General features: G+C 36.4%; 1 protein-coding gene and 1 long non-coding RNA gene across 2 annotated transcripts; one reads left to right on the top strand and one right to left on the bottom strand.

The window, feature by feature from the left end:
• Positions 1-8,458: 8,458 nt before the first annotated feature.
• LOC129752158 (rRNA 2'-O-methyltransferase fibrillarin-like) lies at positions 8,459-8,863 on the bottom strand. The gene has a single exon (XM_055747949.1). It carries the CDS (start codon positions 8,861-8,863, stop codon positions 8,459-8,461), a length of 405 nt encoding a protein of 134 aa, XP_055603924.1.
• A 7,463-nt stretch (positions 8,864-16,326) lies between these two features.
• On the top strand, positions 16,327-17,031 carry LOC129751527 (uncharacterized). The gene is made up of 3 exons (XR_008738738.1): positions 16,327-16,539; positions 16,635-16,808; positions 16,869-17,031. It is a non-coding gene; the product is annotated as an uncharacterized LOC129751527 (long non-coding RNA).
• Positions 17,032-19,480: the final 2,449 nt, after the last annotated feature.

The following is a 19,480-nucleotide window of genomic DNA, read 5'->3' as shown; positions in this document are numbered from 1 at the left end:
CTAGATAATCAAAAAAATCAAGAAAATAAGGAAAATCTAAAAAATCAAGAAAATCAAGAAAATCAAGAATATCAAGATATACAAGAAAATTCGAGCAAATCAAGAAAATCATGAAAATAAAGCAAATCAAAAAAATAAACAAAAAAATAAAATCAAGAAAATCAAGAAAATCAAGAAAATCAAGAAAATAAAAAAATCAAGAAAATCTAGAAAATTAAGAAAATCAGGAAAATCAAGAAAATCCAAAAAATCAAGAAAATCAAGAAAATCAAGAAAATCAAGAAAATCAAGAAAATCAAGAAAATCAAGAAAATCAAGAAAATCAAGAAAATCAAGAAAATCAAGAAAATCAAGAAAATCAAGAAAATCAAGAAAATCAAGAAAATCAAGAAAATCAAGCAAATCAAGAAAATCAAGAAAATCAAGAAAATCAAGAAAATCAAGAAAATCAAGAAAATCAAGAAAATCAAGAAAATCAAGAAAATCAAGAAAATCAAGAAAATCAAGAAAATCAAGAAAATCAAGAAAATCAAGAAAATCAAGAAAATCAAGAAAATCAAGAAAATCAAGAAAATCAAGAAAATCAAGAAAATCAAGAAAATCAAGAAAATCAAGAAAATCAAGAAAATCAAGAAAATCAAGAAAATCAAGAAAATCAAGAAAATCAAAAAAATCAAGATAATAAAGAGAATCAAGATAATTAAGAAAATCAAGAAAATCAAGAAAATTAGGGAAATCTAAAAAATCAAGAAAATCAAGAAAATAAAAAAAAAATCAAGAAAATCAAGATATTCAAGGAAATTAGAGCAAATCAAGAAAATCAATAAAATAACGAAAATCAAGAAAATCAAGAAAATAAAAAAAAGAAAATCAAGGAAATCAAGAAAATCAAGAAAATCAAGAAAATCAAGAAAATGAAGAAAATCAAGAAAATGAAGAAAATCAAGAAAATCAAGAAAATGAAGAAAATGAAGAAAATCAAGAAAATCAAGAAAATCAAGAAAATCAAGAAAATCAAGAAAATCAAGAAAATCCAGAAAATCAAGAAAATCAAGAAAATCAAGAAAATCAAGAAAATCAAGAAAATCAAGAAAATCAAGAAAATCAAGAAAATCAAGAAAGTCGAGAAAATCAAGAAAATCAAGAAAATCAAGAAAATCAAGAAAATCAAGAAAATCAAGAAAATCAAGACAATCAAGAAAATCAAGAAAATCAAGAAAATCAAGAAAATCAAGAAAATCAAGAAAATCAAGAAAATCAAGAAAATAAAAAAAATCCCGCTAACAAAAAAATAACAATAAAAATAAAAAAATCAAGAAAATCATGAATATTTGAAACGCTTAGAAAATCAAGAAAATGAAAAAAACATGAAAATCAAGGAGACCAAGGAAAGCAAGAAAAACAAGGTAATCAAGAAAATTAAAAAAATATACAAAAATGAAGAAAATTATGAAAACTAAGAAAATCCGGAAAACAAAGATAATCAAGAAAATCAAGAAAATCAAGAAAATCAAGAAAATCAAGAAAATCAAGAAAATCAAGAAAATCAAGAAAATCAAGAAAATCAAGAAAATCAAGAAAATCAAGAAAATCAAGAAAATCAAAAAAAACTAAAAAATCTAAAAAATCAAGAAAATCAAGAAAATCAAGAAAATCAAGAAAATCAAGAAAATCAAGAAAATCAAGAAAATCAAGAAAATCAAGAAAATCAAGAAAATCAAGAAATTCAGGAAAATCAAGAAAATAAAGAGAATAAAAAATCATCTATAAAAGTTATTTTTATTGACTTTTTGAAGTTGTATATAAAAAATTGAATTACAGGAAAAATAGAAAAATATATATCAAATTATAATGATGTTCATAAAAATAATTGCTTCTTAGAAAAAGCACTTTCCGGCAAGCAAGAAATCAAGAATTCTTGTAATTTTTTTTAATAGGATTTTTTTTAAATTTACAAAGTATCGATTTTTATGTCGTGACTCCACTGAAGTTCGAAGCTTGAAATAAATTTAACTAAAAAAAGACTTCATAAAGTGTAGATTAAAACATTAAGAAATTTTGGTTGAATTGAGAGCTGAAGATGCATTGATGATACCGTTCAATGGAACAATATTTAAATAGTTTAAAAAAAATCCATATGAAACAAAGTTAATAAGTTTTAATACTTAATTTTGCACCAGCTGTCTTAACTTTCTTATCTTTACTTATGATTTTGAGTATTTTTGCAATCAATGATCGCTAACACTTATTTTTTTCTCGTTTCAGGTATGTTACACCTATGTTCAAACACATGCCTATCAAGTAAGTTTTTAATTGAGAAAGATTTTCAAAAACTCACCAATATTACTTTGTTTTGGTGTTAAGTTTCATTTCAAATTATCTCAATATATTCTTTTCAAATGCATGAAATGGTGAACGTATCATATTTTTTAAACAAGAAGTGAAACCAAGTTTCAACACAGTTGTTTTGAAACTAATTGTATACATCAATAAATTTTAGATACTGTTTCATTCATATAAATATTCTTGAAAAATGTTGTAAAAATCACCAAAGTACAAAAAACATCTCATTCGATGCAACTTAAATTCAGATTTGACTTGCTCTTGAATCCTGTAGCTGTAAAAAGATGAAAATTTTCCGACAGTTCAACCAGACACATCGTTTCCAGTGCCGTGGCAGATTTCATGGCAAATCGAAATGTACACACACTAAAGGCTAAACAATTTTCAATTTCATCTGCTAGCCGGAAAGCTACTGGCAGAGGAAGAAATGTAAATTTGTAAGCATAAAATGCAATCAAAACTACATTTCGGATGGGATTTTGAGCTGGTGCATATGTAGTATGGTTTTTGTGTTATTTTTCGTAAAGCTCTGACGATGTTTTGGTCGGAGATGATGATTGCTTTGTATAGAGAGAGGTTGAAAAAAATCGCATTGACCGACCATTTGTCGGAATGTTGAAAATGGTAACGAGTATTTATTTTATTGATACGATTTTAATTCTGGCTAGCCAATGCAGATGCGGTTGAAATGAAAATGTGATTAATTTTTCAAAAACGCTTGAATCGAGTCAATTTCAAAGCAGAATTCATGCATGGTTTTTTTCAAACACTAAATTTAAATTAGCAACATTTCGTTTGAAGGGCAAAACTGTCCAAAAAACTGAATTCATAAATCACAAACTTGTCAAATTAACAACCAACGCAAGAATGCATCTGTCACAACAAGGGGTGGTGCGTGAAAATGTCCGACAAGTGTTGAGCTCCCAAAGTTTGCACATAAATTTGAGACGCCCAACTAAGCACAACTTTTCCGAAAGTTTCAGTTTTTCGGTAGCTACACTTAGATAGCTGTGAACATGGAGATGATCCGGGGTCAGTCAGAGATGGACCACTGCCAAAATTTTCACGGTTCGAAAAGATTTCCTAATGCTCGGCTAAACCGAACTGGTAGTGGATACCGGGTGTAAATCAGATCCGAAAACCTTGGCTGACCTAGCTAAGCTCTGTTTTGGGGTAGGGTGTTAAATTATGCAACCATTATCATGATACCAGCTAGTCAATTTCAATTTTACACTCATGTAAATACAGTGTGACGTTTTGGGTCAAGGCCAAAGTTGCGACTATCAATTGGTTTTGGTGCCAGTTTGCATACAAATCAAAGAAAAATTTATAGAAAGATAGTTACACTGAATAACACCTATATAAATTCTAGAAATTGGTTTGGTTTTTATCCTGGAATGGATAATTTGGAGAAAGACATATAAAGTTGGACAGAAATACAAGAGTAACTCGTGTCCTGTGTATGGCGACCGTCACAAAATAGTTAAGCGAGGAGCGCTTCTTGAACCAATTTGTCTTTTTCACGGGAAGGCCGAATTAAAACAAACAATCAGAAGCAGCAATAGCCTTGAAAATCTGCGTTTCCTAGCCAATCCGTCTTTTTCCACCAGAAGGCCGAATCGAAACAAACAAACAGCAGCAGCAGCCTTGAAAATCTACGCTTCCTAAGCCAATCCGTCTTTTCCACCCGAAGGCCAAATCAAAACAACCAAACAGCAGCAGCAGATTTAAAAATCTGCATTTCCTAAGATAGGCCCCTTTTTTTCAGCGGAGCCCAAATCAAAACAAACAAATAGCATCAGCAGCCTTGAAAATCTGCGCTTCCTAAGCCAATCCGTCTTTTTCCACTGGAAGGCCGATTAAGAAACAAACAATCAGCAGTAGCAGCCTTGAAAATCTGCGCTTACTAAACCAATGCATCTTTTTCCACCGGAAGGCCGATTAAAAAACAAACAATCAGCAGCAGCAGCCTTAAAAATCTGTGCTTACTAAGCCAATCCATATTTTTCCACCGGAAGGCCGATTAAAAAACACACAATTGGCAGCAGCAGCCTTGAAAATCTGCGCATCCGAAGCCAATCCGTTTTTTTCCATCGAAAGGCCAACTCAAAATCAGCAGCAGCAGCCTTAAAAATCTGCGCTTCCTAAGCCAATCCATCTTTTTCCATCGGAAGACCGATTAAGCAACAAACAATCAGCAGGAGCAGTCTTTTAAATCCGCGTTTCTTAAGCCAATCCGTCTTTTTCCACCGGAAGGCAATATCAAAACAACCAAATAGCAGCAGCTGTCTTAAAAATATGCGCTTCCTAAGCCAATCCCTCTATTCGGCGGAAGGTAAATTAAAACAAACAAACAATCAGCAGCAGCCTTGAAAATTTGTGCTCCCGAAGCCAATCTGTCTTTTCCAGCGGAAGGTCAAATCAAAACAAACAGCAGCAGACTTAAAAATCTGCATTTTTAAAGCCCATCAGTCATTTGTCACCGGAAGACCAAACAAAATCAAACAATCAGCAGCAGTAGCCTTGAAAATCTACGCTTCCTAAACCAATCCGTCTTTTTCCATCGGAAGGCCAAATCAAAACAACCGAATAGCAGCTGCATTCTTGAAAATCTGCGCTTCCTAAGCCAATCCGGCTTTTTCCAGCGGAAGGCCAACTCAAAATAAACAAACAGCAGCATCAGCCTTGAAAATCTGCGCTTTCCAAGCGAATCCGTCTTCTCCACCGGAAGGTCAAATCAAAACAAACAATCAGTAGCAGCATCAGCAGCCTTGGAAATCTACGCTTTCTATACCAATCCGTTTTCTTCCACAGGAAGGCCGATTGATTAACAATCAATCAGCAGCAGCCTTAACAATTTGCACTTTTTCAGTCGTTCCGTCTTATTTATCGGAGGAACAAACAATCATCTACACGAAGATAACTAAACCATGTTCTTCCATTTTGATGCTTTAAATGGCGCAAAACTCATCAAAACTTTTTCTTTCCCAATAATTTGTTCAATCGGGAACCACCTATGATAGTACTTAGTAAGTCCTCAACCCGTTTTTCGCTGTTGGGAGAAAAGCCACCGATTTTTAATTCAAAACACACAAAAACTGTTTCTGTTAGTAGTGTGAAATGACGTTTTATTATAGTGTTAAAATGCTCCCTTAGCATACGCATGTTTGGCAACTTTTAAACGAAACTGTATCTAAAAGTAGACACTCACAACAAATTAAGGATTTCTACAAACTAGTTTAAATTGTTTTTCATTCGAGTTGATGTCAATAACACACAATTAGTGGAAGCCACACAAATGCCACTTGACATTGATAATTACACCCAAAGGATTAAAAACAATAATTTTTTGCGATCTCACATCAGTTGTCAATTAACCTTCGCTCAAAAATGACAGCATTGGGATTAGCAGTGATTTTGGGAAGTGTCTCAATGCCCAACGAATTGATTTCGCTTAATTTGAAGCTGCTCTTACCTTCAATGGGAGATTTGTGCATTCTGAAAAATTCAACAACTTCTGTATGGAATGAGCTAATAGGTCGTTCCATCAAAAATCATTCGATTATTATCACCGATGTAGATCATTTTGGTAACATTCCTGGTAAATGCTCATCTTATCTTATTATCATTGGAAACGAACCGGAAAACTTGGATCAGTATCTATTACTTGCAAGCAATTTGCGTTGGCGAAGATCTGCCCTCTTCATAGTGTTGAGTGTTTCGAAGGAGGAAAGCTACAAACATAGTGTTTCTTATGCGAGATTTGTGATTTTTAACAAAATCACGAAATCTGCACATCTTTCCCTAAATCTGGAGTCCAACAAGTTGAGGTTTGAATACTACAACTGTTTCAATAACACATTGCATCGATTCGAGAGGTTCCAGCTGGAAAAGTTGCTTTTTCAAAGTGCAAATTGGTTGAACGTGTATGGCACGAATTTTATCTCAATCATGAATTACTATTTTCCGTTCTTGTATGAATACAAAAATAAACCGGAGGGACCAACTGTCCAACTGATTCGACAATTCTGTATCTGGATCAATGCAACGATGGCCTGGGTTCGCAACACCGAATCGAAAAAACTTATTGCGTCCTGGCTCGCAGAGAGAAAAATCAATATGGCGCCTCACATGAGCATTGAAACACCATCATCAGATTTTGTAACGCAGCACCAATTCGATGGCTATTGCCTGATGCTTCCGGAGCAAAGAATCAAAAACTATGTCCCGCAATTGTTCAGTCCATTCACAGTCAGTCTTTGGATACTGATTATTTCTATTTTGGTGGCTACTGTAATCACCAACTATATTCTCCAGCATAACTTTGAGAACTTACCTTGGCACACACTCCTCGGAAAGACATTCTTCTGCCTAAAGACTAACTCATTAAACAATCTGTTCCAGCTAGCTTGCTCTATATTTTTATTTGTGCTTAGCGAATGTTACGTTGCCAAAATCATCTCTCATATATTGAACACACGCTACGAGAAACACATAGAAACGATTGAAGAATTTCTCCAAACCACTTCCTTCAAGATACCAGCCTCCAATTTCCATCAACAGCTGTTCCTACTATCCCATCGTCCTGAACTTTATCAGCGGATCAAAGTGATGCCGCTTTTGGACGATTCACAGTTTTCAAATGATATGACACGATTCATGCGATGCTCCGCAGTAAAACCCTTCGAAATATCCAAGTTTAACATCGATCCGGAAACAGGTGACTATCGGATGTACGTAATCAGGGAAAAACTTTTCGACATCATCAACAGTCATACATTTTCGCGGTTGGATCCATTCAGGGAGAAGTTTCGTGAATTGGACAATCGCATTTTCGAGGCCGGTATTTGGAACTTTTGGGTAGAAATTGTCACAAGAAAAGTGATCATAAACGATGATTTGGTCTGTACATTGTTGACATTCCGAGAGCTCATAGCGATGTGGTGGATTTTGGCCATCGGTTGGTTTCTAAGCAGTTGGGTTTTGGTACTGGAACGTTGTAAGTTTGTGTAATCTGCAATACCTAGTGTTTTTTTATGTATTTCAGATGAATTGTGCACTACTGATACAATAAAATCCTTAAAAAAAGTTATTGTTTTTATTGTAAGCACGAGCAAGAGCAAAAGCAAGAGCAAGAACAACTGCAAGAGCAAGAACAACTGCAAGAGCTAGAGCAAGAGCAAGATCAAGAGCAAGAGCAAGAGCAAGAGCCAAAGCAAGAGCAAGAGCATAAGCAAGAGCTAGAGCTAGAGCAAGAGCAAGATCAATATCAAGAGCAAGAGCAAGAGCAAGAGCAAGAGCAAGAGCAAGAGCAAGAGCAAGAGCAAGAGCAAGAGCAAGAGCAAGAGCAAGAGCAAGAGCAAGAGCAAGAGCAAGAGCAAGAGCAAGAGCAAGATCAAGAGCAAGAGCAAGAGCAAGAGCAAGAGCAAGAGCAAGAGCAAGAGCAAGAGCAAGAGCAAGAGCAAGAGCAAGAGCAAGAGCAAGAGCAAGAGCAAGAGCAAGAGCAAGAGCAAGAGCAAGAGCAAGAGCAAGAGCAAGAGCAAGAGCAAGAGCAAGAGCAAGAGCAAGAGCAAGAGCAAGAGCTAGAGCAAGAGCTAGAGCAAGAGCAAGAGCTAGAGCAAGAGCAAGAGCAAGAGTAAGAGCAACAGCAAGAGCAAGAGCAAGAGCTAGAGCAAGAGCAAGAGCAAGAGCAAGAGCAAGTGCTAGAGCAAGAGCAAAAGCAAGAGCAAGACCAAGAGCAAGAGCAAAGGGCAAGAACAAGAGCTAGAGCTAGAGCTAGAGCGAGAGATTCAGTTACAGATAGAAGCTGAGTATGATCATATTTTTTTTTGTGGTAGAAAAATTCGACTGGAAATATGTTTTTTTCGGTGAGTTTTTTCGGCTTGCTGACTTGTATTTTGCAAAAACGACGTATTGATTTACGTTTCCAACGTTTCGATTCTTATTGAATCTTCTTCAGGGACGAAAAGACAGCAAGCCGAAAAAACTCCTCAAAAAGAAGAGTATGATCATAAGCATGAGTATAAGCAAGTGCAAGTGTAAATGAAGGTCTTGAAATCCGAAAATATTAGTGTTACTTTGGTAATTGTAATCTTTATTCAAGTTAGCAACAGTTTTAACGTCCACTTCCACGTCCTGAATTTCCGCCACGTCCGCCTTCTTGACGGCCACTAGATTTTCCTCGACCGCCACCACCTCCACCCATCATTTCTTCACCTCCTTTTCCTCCGCGGCCTCCACGACCTCCTCCCATTCCGCCCATACCTCCCATGCCTCCCATGCCACCCATCATTTCTTCACCACCTTTTCCTCCACGGCCTCCCCGACCTCCCCCCATCGCTTCCTCACCGCCCTTTCCTCCGCGACCTCCACGGCCTCCACCCATCATCATATCTCCACGACCACCGGAGGAGCCCTTTTCAAATTTGCCTCCACCGAAGCCCTGCTCCTCTTCTTCTTCATCCTCCCAATCGTTGTTCTGGGGTCCCATCTTTCCACCGCGACCCCCTCGGCTTCCCATTTGTCCGTGTTCGCCTCCTCGCTTTCCGTCCTGTTTGTCTCGCGATCCACCCGAAGCTCATCCCTGGCCATTCTTGCTTGGTTTACCGTATCTCGGTGGTGGTGCTTCCTCTTCTTCGTCCTGGTTGCTTCCGAACATGTTTCCATCATCCTCTTCCTCTTCTTCTTCGATTGCTGGGGCAGCTCGTCGCGGAGAAGCTTTCTGAGGCAAGCCCATTCCCGGCCGTTGAGCTTCTACCGGGCTGTCCAGAAAGCACAGGGCCACGACTCCTAGGAGGGCTAACAGAAATAGTGAACACTTCATCTCTCGCCTTTGGGTAGTTGAACTTGGAATGATTTTGAGTTTGAGTTGACAGGCCTTTTATAGTGGTGCTAATGAGACTTTGATTGCGTTGTTTTGATGAAAAAATAGTCGGCTTTTAGTTCCGTGTATGAAGAATTCAGAATCTATGAAAAAATCGTTTTCTAAAGAAGTTTGAGGAAATTTAAACATAACTTGTTCTAATTATAATGTGTTAGGCTAGAAAGTTAAAGGAATCAATAAATCGAAGCTTTCCCTAAATAGTTAATGCTCGTTTCATTGAAACAAAGTTGTATTTCAAAGGGCTATTGGTATGATTTGTAGGCTCGCTAACATCTACATTTAGTGGGAGTCACAAATGACACCCCTGAGATTAATTGTAACTTACAGCTCACAGGTTGAACCAAATGATAACTCGTTCCTTACGAAATTAGTTTTCAGTTTAATTCAACTCGTGTTGAAGAATGGCAGCATTAGGATTGGCGTTGGTTTTGGAAAGTGTTCAAAAACTCAACGGTTTGACCATTCTTGGCTTGAATTTCATTTTGCCATCGTTTGGCGATTTGTGTATCTTGAAAAGTTCAACAGCTTCTGAGTGGACTGACTCAATACATGGCTTAGTCGGGAACCATTCGTTTGCCATTACCGATTTTACGAATTTTGGAAACATTCCTGGTGGCTGCTCAACTTTTTGCATGATCGTCGGAAACGAGTCTGAAAGTTGGGAAAAAATTCAATCGCTTGCAACAGATGCGCACTGGCGAAGAACCGCTCTCTTTATTACACTCAGTATATCACATGAAAAAACCTTCGAACACAGTGCTCGGTATGCTAGTTTTGTGAAGTTCTTTAAAATAACGCGATCACTACATTTTTCGATTATTAAGAAAACCAGCAAAGTGGATGTTGAAATCTTCGACTTGCTTAACAATAAACTACATCAATATGAAAGTTTTCAACCAAACAACATGATTATGGAAGACGCTGAAATTGTAAATTTCCAGGGGGAAAAGTTTGTTACAATTTTGAATTACTATTTTCCGTACTTTTACGAATTGTTTGGCTCTCCAAAAGGTCCTACATGTTCAATGATAAGAAGTTTCTGCCATCGCATCAATGCAACAATGGGTTGGGTCCAGAATTCTGAATCAGATAACTTAATATTATCCTGGCTTGCAGAGAAAAGAATCAATTTGATACCGCACATGATTTTGGAATCAACTCTAGCGGATTTCTTGCCCTTGCATCACTTTGATGGATACTGTCTCATGATTCCGGAGAAAAGAATCAAGTATCATTTCCTGCATTTACTTAAACCTTTCGCAGCCTATCTGTGGATCGTAATAGTTGCAGTATTGATTACCGTTTTCGTATTGAACGACGCTTTCCAGAAACTTTTTCCTGTAGACTTACTTTGGCAAACATTTTTTGGATGGAAAGACAACGGCAAAAAATCAAGATCGCTGATCAAACCAGCAATCCTGATACTTACATTGTTTATGTTTATACTGAGTAAATCATATATTGCCAAAATGTTTTCATTTACTCTGAACACACGTTACGAAAGACATGCAGAAACGGTTGAGGAATTCCTCAGTGCGACGTCATACAAGATATCAACCTACAGCAAGCATCAACGATCATTTATACTATCTCAACGGCCTGAACTAAAGAATCGATTAGTATCACGAAATCTTTCTGACTTTGAACAAATTCCTACAGATTCGGCTCGATTCGCGCGGTGCTCTACAGCAAAAATCTACGAAATTTCTACATTCAACACCAATCCGGATAACGGCGACAGTCGGATGTACGTGATGGGCGAAAAACTTTTTGACATTATCAATGGGTACACGCTATCGCGATTCGATCCATTCAGTGGAAAATTTCGGGATCACTACAGTCGCATTGTCGAGGCTGGTATTTGGGACTATTGGCACCTTACGCTGAGAATAAATGTGATCAAAAACAGGAAATTGTTTCGCGTCATGTTGTCGTTTCTGGATTTGATTTCGATTTGGTGGATTTTGGCTGTTGGTTGGTCAGCGAGCTTTGTGGTCCTGTTTCTAGAAGTTTTATTAGAGGAAAAGAGAAAAATATTGAACAACTTAGACGAATGAACAAGCGTAATATCTGAATAAGAGTTCACTTTACATCTGAACATAACATAGCTACTAAGGGTTCCACTGGTTTGTGATAGGTTTGACAATTGTGTGATAATTTTTATATAGAATTTTCAGAAAAATAAAGTTCTACAAACTAGAAACAAGACTTTCAATTACTTCCAGTGTAATGATAGAATTAAATGAAATTTATGAAAATTGGTTTGAAAAAAAAAATTAAAATCAGATAAAAAAAAACTCACAATAAAACTACATTTAAAATTCATTACGTACATTTTGTTCTCATAAACTATTTTTAACACTTGCTGTCCATTCCTTAATCTTTTTCCTTACCAATTCTTGTATCATCTATTCCTAACTTAGTTCTTCTTATATGTTCCAACTGCTTGCTCATCTTACAATAAGGGAATCGACTCACTACACACTTCCTAAACAATCTGATTTTACATTCATCATTTGACACTTAGCTTTCGATCCTAAAATATAAAAAAAATCAGTGAATAATTAATATCTGTTGCAAACAAAATAATTTATTTACGTGCGATTGGGATCAGCTTAAGAGTTTAGTAGATGTCCTATCTTTGTTTGTCACAATCATTTCCCGCAATAATTATCTTGGATCTCTTGGGGTCCTCCTATCGTTGATGGCTGAATGTAATGTTCAGGGCCGGATGAGGCCAGCGGGGAGCCCGGAGCAATTTTCATCGTGGGGGCCCTATGAATCGATGTTTTGTCACAAGCCATCCCATAGAATACACAATATTTTAAACATACAAAGGAACTTGAAATAGATTTAGTATATTGCATTTTTTTTAAGATTTATTACTGACACTTTACCATCTTTATGACTTTCTTGTCAAAGTATATTGCATTGAAATAACCATTATGTCTGCGTAGAAGTTTGTTTATCGTATCTAAAACAAAAATTGCTTACATCACGTTTAAACATTCGAAAGGGCTATTTAACCACCTAAACCTGTCAAATGCAAAATTCAATAAGCAATGTGCTCAACCACTCAATCATAAAATTACATTCTCTGTTTTGAAAAAGTTAAAAAAAGACACTACTATTATTTTTCAATTCACCATTGATAGCATGATGTTTGCTTCATCGGAAGCAGCATAAAGGGTGATACGGTCAAAATTTGGTCAAGGGAAAACGCGTGTAAATCAGTGGAATCGTTTATTTAAAAAATCAAATTCAATTTCTTTTTCAAGTTTAATTAGTAGAAAATTCAGGAAAAATATTCAGTTAGGCTTCCACTTTTTCAAATCCAAATTGTCGGGCTTTACGCTTAACCCCTGCCATCAGATTTTGTACAGCCACCTTGTCCAGCTTCTTCGCCGCAGAAAGCCAGTTTACCTTGAACTGCTGCTCGTCCTTAGCAGTTTTTTTTGGTCTTCTTTAGGTTCCGATTGACAATAGCCTCTTATTTCTCAAATATGTGGAGCTCTGGCGTGTTGGTAGACTTCTTGTCCACTCCATGACCTTTTAACCATAATGGCAAGATGCCAAATCCGGCCGAAACAGTACGGAACAACCGTGTTTCGTCAGGAAAGGCAGCAGACGTTTATTCAAACACTCTTTCACGTAAATTTCTTGGTTGACAGTCCCGGAAGCTATGAAAATGCTGCTTTTCAAACCACAGGTACAGATGGCTCTCCAAACCAGATATTTCTTCGCGAACTTTGACAGTTTCATGTGCTTGAAAATATCTGCTACCTTTCCCCTTCCTTTTACCATATAAAACTCCTGTCCCGGAAGCTGTTTGTAGTCGGCTTTGACGTAGGTTTCGTCGTCCATTACCACGCAGTCAAACTTCGTCAGCATCGTCGTGTACAGCCTCCGAGATCGCGCTTTGGCCGTCGTATTTTGTTTATCATCGCGATTTGGAGTCACTACCTTCTTGCAAGTCGATAGTCCGGCTCGTTTTTTGGCTCGATGCACTGTTGTAGACGATACACCCGGCTTATTTGCGACATCTCGGAGAGAGAGGATAGGGTTTCGCTTGAAACTACCGGCAACTCTCTTTGTCGTCTCAGCGGCTTCCGGTTTTCGATTTCACCCCGATTCAGACTTTCTGGTTGTCGACAAACGTTCCCCAAACACTTTAATTACATTTGTTACGGTTGATTTGGCAACTTTTAGCGATTTTGCCAGCTTTGCGTGCGAGTAGCATGGATTTTCGCGATGCGTGAGCAAAATTTTGATACGCTGCTTTTCTTCCTTGGACGGCATTTTGACAGCTGAGTGAATTCTAAAATCAAAAAAAGGAATAACATTCTGAACACACACACCTTCAAAATGAGGGGTGTTCAGGTTTTTAAATGCAAAATCGAAAGAAATACGTCAAGTTGATATTGACCAAATTTTGACCGTATCACCCTTTAGTCTATTTTCAAAGTTTCAATAAGTTTTGTATCTTCTTCAGGGACTTAAAAAATTTTTTATTTCAACGTAATTTTCTACCACTTTAAAAAGCAAAATCCATTCAAGTGAGTCGAAACAGAAGCCAAAATTCGGAAACTACACACGATTAAATGAATTTCGAAGTCCGTTAGTAAAGTCAATTTTTTCGTTTCAAGCACAAATGAAGTTTAATGATAAAAAAGTATGCTCAGCTGTTTTTTTTTCCTAAATAAATCCATCCAATTCGGCAAAAAGGCTTGTTCTGTTAGCATTCAAATACTGGCAAAAAAATCAAACCAAAACCATGTAAAATATTTTTCATTTCTGAATATGGACGAAAATTACGGAAATTTAATAATAAAGCCTTGGTGAAAGATTTTAGATTGTTTTATCAACATGAATAAGCCCGCGTTAATGTTATCGATAATAATTATACACAGAAAAAAATAATGACTATTACGTGTCATTGAAAATGATTTCCTGTAAAATAATACAACCTGCAATTTCAAAAACAAGTAATTTTCAATTGATTGGTTTAAAAATAAAGGAAAAACCACTAAATATTACTGCAAATGTCCTGTAACAAAAAGGAGCAGGACATGTACTGTAGTTTTACAGGTCGAAGCATTTATTTTTAAATGAGATCATTACTTACAGGCTGGTTTTAAATTACAGGACTGTATTTTTTTTTTGTTTATCAAAATAAAAACAAAATCCACTTTCGTGTTCGACTCGAATAGTTCTACGAAAAAAAATAAACCAGCGGAAAACGCGTTGCTTAAACAGTTTGCTACCATATCTGTCGGACTCGGAAGTACATCGTCTGATGGAGGACAACGCATCTTTATCGACCAGGAACGGTGAATGCGAGAAATCCGTCGCTACGGGAAGTTCACTAAGCTGCTACCATGCGAGCTGCCTTCCCAGCACTGAATTCCATGAATTACACCATTACTTCCTGTTAGCATTTTTTACATACTATAGGAATATTGACTTAAGAAGACTTGAGCACTTTTCGTAAGTTTAACAGGATTGGAGTTCAAATATTTTTTTGCTACTTTTGAGTTCATTACAGTAGCATGGACGCTAACCACGGTTGTAATTTGCTGAATTTCAGCAGTATCACGCAGTATGGACTCGAACCGCGGTCGGTTTGTCAGTTGTTTTGTTTATTTTCTGGTTGAATTTGTGCATTTTTCCTCAATTTTGTTTGGTAAGTAAATCATAAACTAATTTGAAGCTTGAAATAAGCCTAATTAGTTTTTAATTCTCATGTTTTAGTGTTTCCAATTGAAATAAGTCGGCGGGATGCGGCCGTTTGGAAGAGCTGATCAACTACCATCACCACCATCGAAAATATTCTTATTTTGTTTCCCAGCCATGTCTCCAGTCTGGCTCTTTGCTGGCGAACTTCTGCTGTTCGTAAGCATCCGTTAACCAGCGGTGTTTAAACTCGCCTCGGAAAGAATCATTCGGCTGATTTTTTCCGAGTTTAACTTGTTGTGTGCAGATTGATTTTATCTTCGTTCCAATCATGACGTGATTGCACACAAAACAAAGAGAACAGTTCCGAGTTGATGTTTTCCCCTCTTCGCAGGAATAAAATCACACCAATGAAACAACAGAACGAAGCTTACCGTACACGAATGCTCACGAGCGATCGTTGCCCGACGGACCGAGTTAACATTCCTCGCACCCTTCTCTCGCTCGTTTCCCGTTCCCTTGTATCTATCACTTTTAGCCACGCCCCCATGCGTTGTCCGATTGATGTGTTCGGCTGCCGAACGAAAACGATTTTTTCTTTAATTCGCTGAACTGTTCGTTTGCTTCGCTGATGTTTCTCCCCCGATCGCTGTTTACTCCTGCCGAGTTTACCCGAAGCTTACTTCCTGATGCTTTCCGAGTTGAACTTTAGATAGCATCATTGCAGATTGAGTTTAACGAAATAAAATCGTTCTGCAAAGAAGGGCAAAGTGCGAGTATGTAGACTCGCGATTTTAACATCTCTGCCGTTAACTTGCGCAATGCTTGCTTCCGATTCTGCTGCCGCTAGGAGTCCTGGTAACGGCTGGCGGGAACCTTCCGTCAGTTTTTATTTTCATGTCCGATGATGGGAACGATCAAAAGTTTCCCATGTTTGATTTTGGTGTCCTGGTGCCATTTGGGAACCAGGTGATCGTCGTCCGTTTTACTGGGAGGTTGCACATGATCGGAACTATCGACGGTTTCCTTATCGGGGCAAGTTCTTCATCTTACAGAACTTTATTCGGAACTAAATGAGGCCACTTCCTTAGCAATCGTTTGCAAAGCGATTTCGGAGGTAAATTTTATAATAAATTTTAAACATAAAAGAAATCATATTTGTTTTTTGTTCCCAGATTTTACTATTTCCCGTTGGTTATTCGAACTAAATAAACCGCCCCCCAACCCCCCACCTCATCGGCGATCAAAATAAGATAAGAACTAAAGGGACCACAACAAGTTCGCGGGATGCGGCCCTTGAAAAAAGATGACCAACAACAAAAAGGAAGCATCCCTCGGATGGCTCTCGAGGACTGCATCTATGCATCTATTGCGCGCTATCTGGGAACGACTATCAGCTCCCTTAGGGTGCTTGTTCAATACTGTAATGTCTCTTGGTGTGATAACTCAAAGCCAAAGCACCGCTTCAAGTGAAGCTGTTCGTTTGATACAGTTTCAAATTGCCTCCTTCCCCCCTGAATTATTCAGCCGCTACATATACATGGACTGGACCACCAGATGATGGCGATCTAGAAGTTGGTCCGCCTCTCAGTTTGGACTGTTGCCCTTCTCCGAAGAAAGAGAAAAGGAAATTTTACTTGGTAGGTTCGTCTAAATTAAAATAAATTTCAATTCAGTTGCCTGGTTTGTGACTTTAAGAAATCGAATTTGAAAGAAGGACATTCTATAATTTCAGGCTTTGCTGTTCCTTCATCGACCGAAAAGGCCATTCGGGTTTCACGGATCTCTGCTAATGGTGGCCAAGAGGAATCAAATTTTTATATTAATCGGAACAACACGCCAAGATGTTCAAAATACAATAAATAGCGACCAGTATTAATCAACAGTATCGAGAAAGTCGTTAGATGGGGTATGAAAACTTGTATAATTCCCAATCAACGCAAATATTTAACATTTCCTTCATTGGCAGGTTAACTACATTGACTTCACCAAACAAATAGACGGCTAAGGTACCCAAAAAGCAACAAAACGGGGTTTCAGGGCCTTACGCCAAAAGTTTCTTCTGAGGGACGCATGCTATCAGGGATAGTTTTGAAAGGAGGAGCGGGGGGCAACTGCTTTTTTTGCATTCTTTTTGAGTTCCTTCGGATGGATTCCGGTGACGGTATTGATGAAGCTAGGTGAGTAAAATTTTATTAGATTTCTATTTGTTGTATGGATTTTTTGTTAGATTGAGAGGAAAACTTTCGGTGTAAATTAAAACTTAAATCGATTTGCATTTCAGAGCTGATCAAATTTTGAATTGTGGATCTGAAATATAACCTCAAAGTAGCATGCAATATTATTTTTGAATTTGATATCTAAATTGGAAATAAAGTTGTTTCAAAGTATCGATAAGAAATCTGAGTATGTTTATGTTAGATAATTCTGTTTTTTATTCTGGTCGCATGGGATGAGTCCTAATTATTAAAATGCACATTGTTAAAAAATTTTTTTCGTTTATTTTCAGCTTTCATCAGTGAACACGAACTTTACTCAAACTAGATCGGATTAAACTTTTCTTGGATAGAAATGTTTTGGTCACCGCAAGCAGTTATGTGGTTTAAATGCACTGATTAGGAAAATGATTTTGTTATTGAATAATAAAATTGCCATATGTAGCATTAATATTGATGATGTCTCATTTCATTCCATTCGTAATTATTACTATAAATATGAAAATTAGGTAGAAACTACAACCCTGTACAATGTACACGGCTTTAAATTACAGTCCTGTAAAATCAAACCACACTGTAATAAAATTGTGTACTTGAAAATTACAGGCACGTAATTTTTTTTCGACCTGTAAAATAACAGGGAAAGTCCTGCTCCTTTTTGTTACAGGATTTTTGCTGTAATTTTACAGAAAATAATTTTTGCTGTGTAAGTTCTTGATAATTACAATAGGAATCAGATATTCTGTGATTCGACCCAAAAGGTCTTTGACGATTGTCTGTGCTGCTTTTTCAGAAACTTAATAGAAAATTGATATCAAACATCCTTAAAAAGAGTTATTCCACTTATAATTCGCATTCCATATTACCCAATTCACAATAAAGCTTTAGAAATCCTATCGAAATGATATCTTAGTAAGATTAAAAATTATCAAAATATGGAAAGTAATGATAGAATCAAGAATTTAATTTTGAAGATAGTTGCCAAAAAAAATGTGTGAAATTAAACATTTTTCTGTGATTTTGACAACCGTGCTCAACATCTCAGTGCAATGCAATTCCAATTCAGAACAGGGTTTGGGTATCGTTAGAAGAAAAAAAAATCAAGGCTTTGAGGACAAGTTTTAACTGTGGAAAAAAAATCACAGAAAGTCAATTAGCGATTGAACGTCCAACGCTAAGGAGACGATGATTTCATTGAATATATATTTTTCACACTCTTAGCTTTCACTGTGGTACGCTGCAGAAGATTTTTAAATGGAAGTGATGACGAATATTACCATCGGTTTCAAAAAAAAAAAAAAATTAAGAGAATTTGAAAATGAAAAAAAAATTGAGTTATGACCTTTTTAATATCGAGTATTTTAAAAGTCGTGTTGTATTTTTTTTAAACACGTGAATTCGTTCCTTTCTCAGATTTTTTTCGCCAAAAATTAGAAGTTATAAAAAATGACTTGAAGCTCTGCTTATAATTATAAAAAATATTATTTTGAGTGCGGCCCCTGACAAAATTTCGAATTCACATTGACCCGTTGTTTCAAAAGATTGCTCACTCCTGCCTCGTGTAAAGTGTTTAAACCAACAAAAGTGTTTATAATGATCGAAAAATTTAATCTGAGTTACTCGGTTTTGTAAGTTAGCAAAGCTGGATAAAACTTACAACTTAAATTTATTTTAAATGTTTTCCATTACTTTCTTTTTTTTTAATAATTCCCAATAATTACCCGGATATTGGCAGGATAAAACTCAGCTATTTTTATTTAAGTGTCAGAATTACTTAAATTTATTAAATTTGGTTAAAGTTCAGAAAAAAATTCCAGCTGCCGCACAGTACGGTGATCTCATAGAGCCGATGGACAAAAGTCTTAAAAATGTTTAATTCGAGAAAATATTTGTTTAAATGTTCAATTCTTGCAAGTATATTGCAAAATCTGTGTTTGAAGGTTTTGTCTCAATTTTGATTTTTTACCTTAAAATCCATGTCTCAAAAAACCCATATTATGAAGATTTCCAATCTTTCTTATGAAACATCCGTTGTATGTGTCAAATATTTGCTTTCATGAACGAATATGTTTGGTACTTTTAATGTAATATATAGAAAATAAATAAATACGACCATTTCTTTTTCAAGCGAATATGAAATTCACAGGAAACTGGCCGATGTATGCTTCATCTTAGGTCAAAATATTTCAAAATTCAAACCACAAATCATGATTAATTTTTTTTATTGAAATTTCAAAGTTACAATCATATCAAACATTTATTTTTATTCAAAATCTATTTGAAAATATAATGCTGATAAGTTCATGAAGAAAAATTTACTTGATTTAGGTTTTCGTTTTACCACAGCGATTCTTTTTCGATTTTT

This window comes from Uranotaenia lowii, chromosome 3 (assembly GCF_029784155.1).
Source record: "Uranotaenia lowii strain MFRU-FL chromosome 3, ASM2978415v1, whole genome shotgun sequence".
Classification (NCBI taxonomy): domain Eukaryota; kingdom Metazoa; phylum Arthropoda; class Insecta; order Diptera; family Culicidae; genus Uranotaenia; species Uranotaenia lowii.
This window is presented reverse-complemented; position numbering and strand designations above follow the sequence as displayed.

Bases quoted from the DNA above. Each gene is read 5' to 3' on its own strand.
- LOC129752158 (XM_055747949.1), bottom strand. From the start codon at position 8,863: ATGGGAAGCCGAGGGGGTCGCGGTGGAAAGATGGGACCCCAGAACAAC.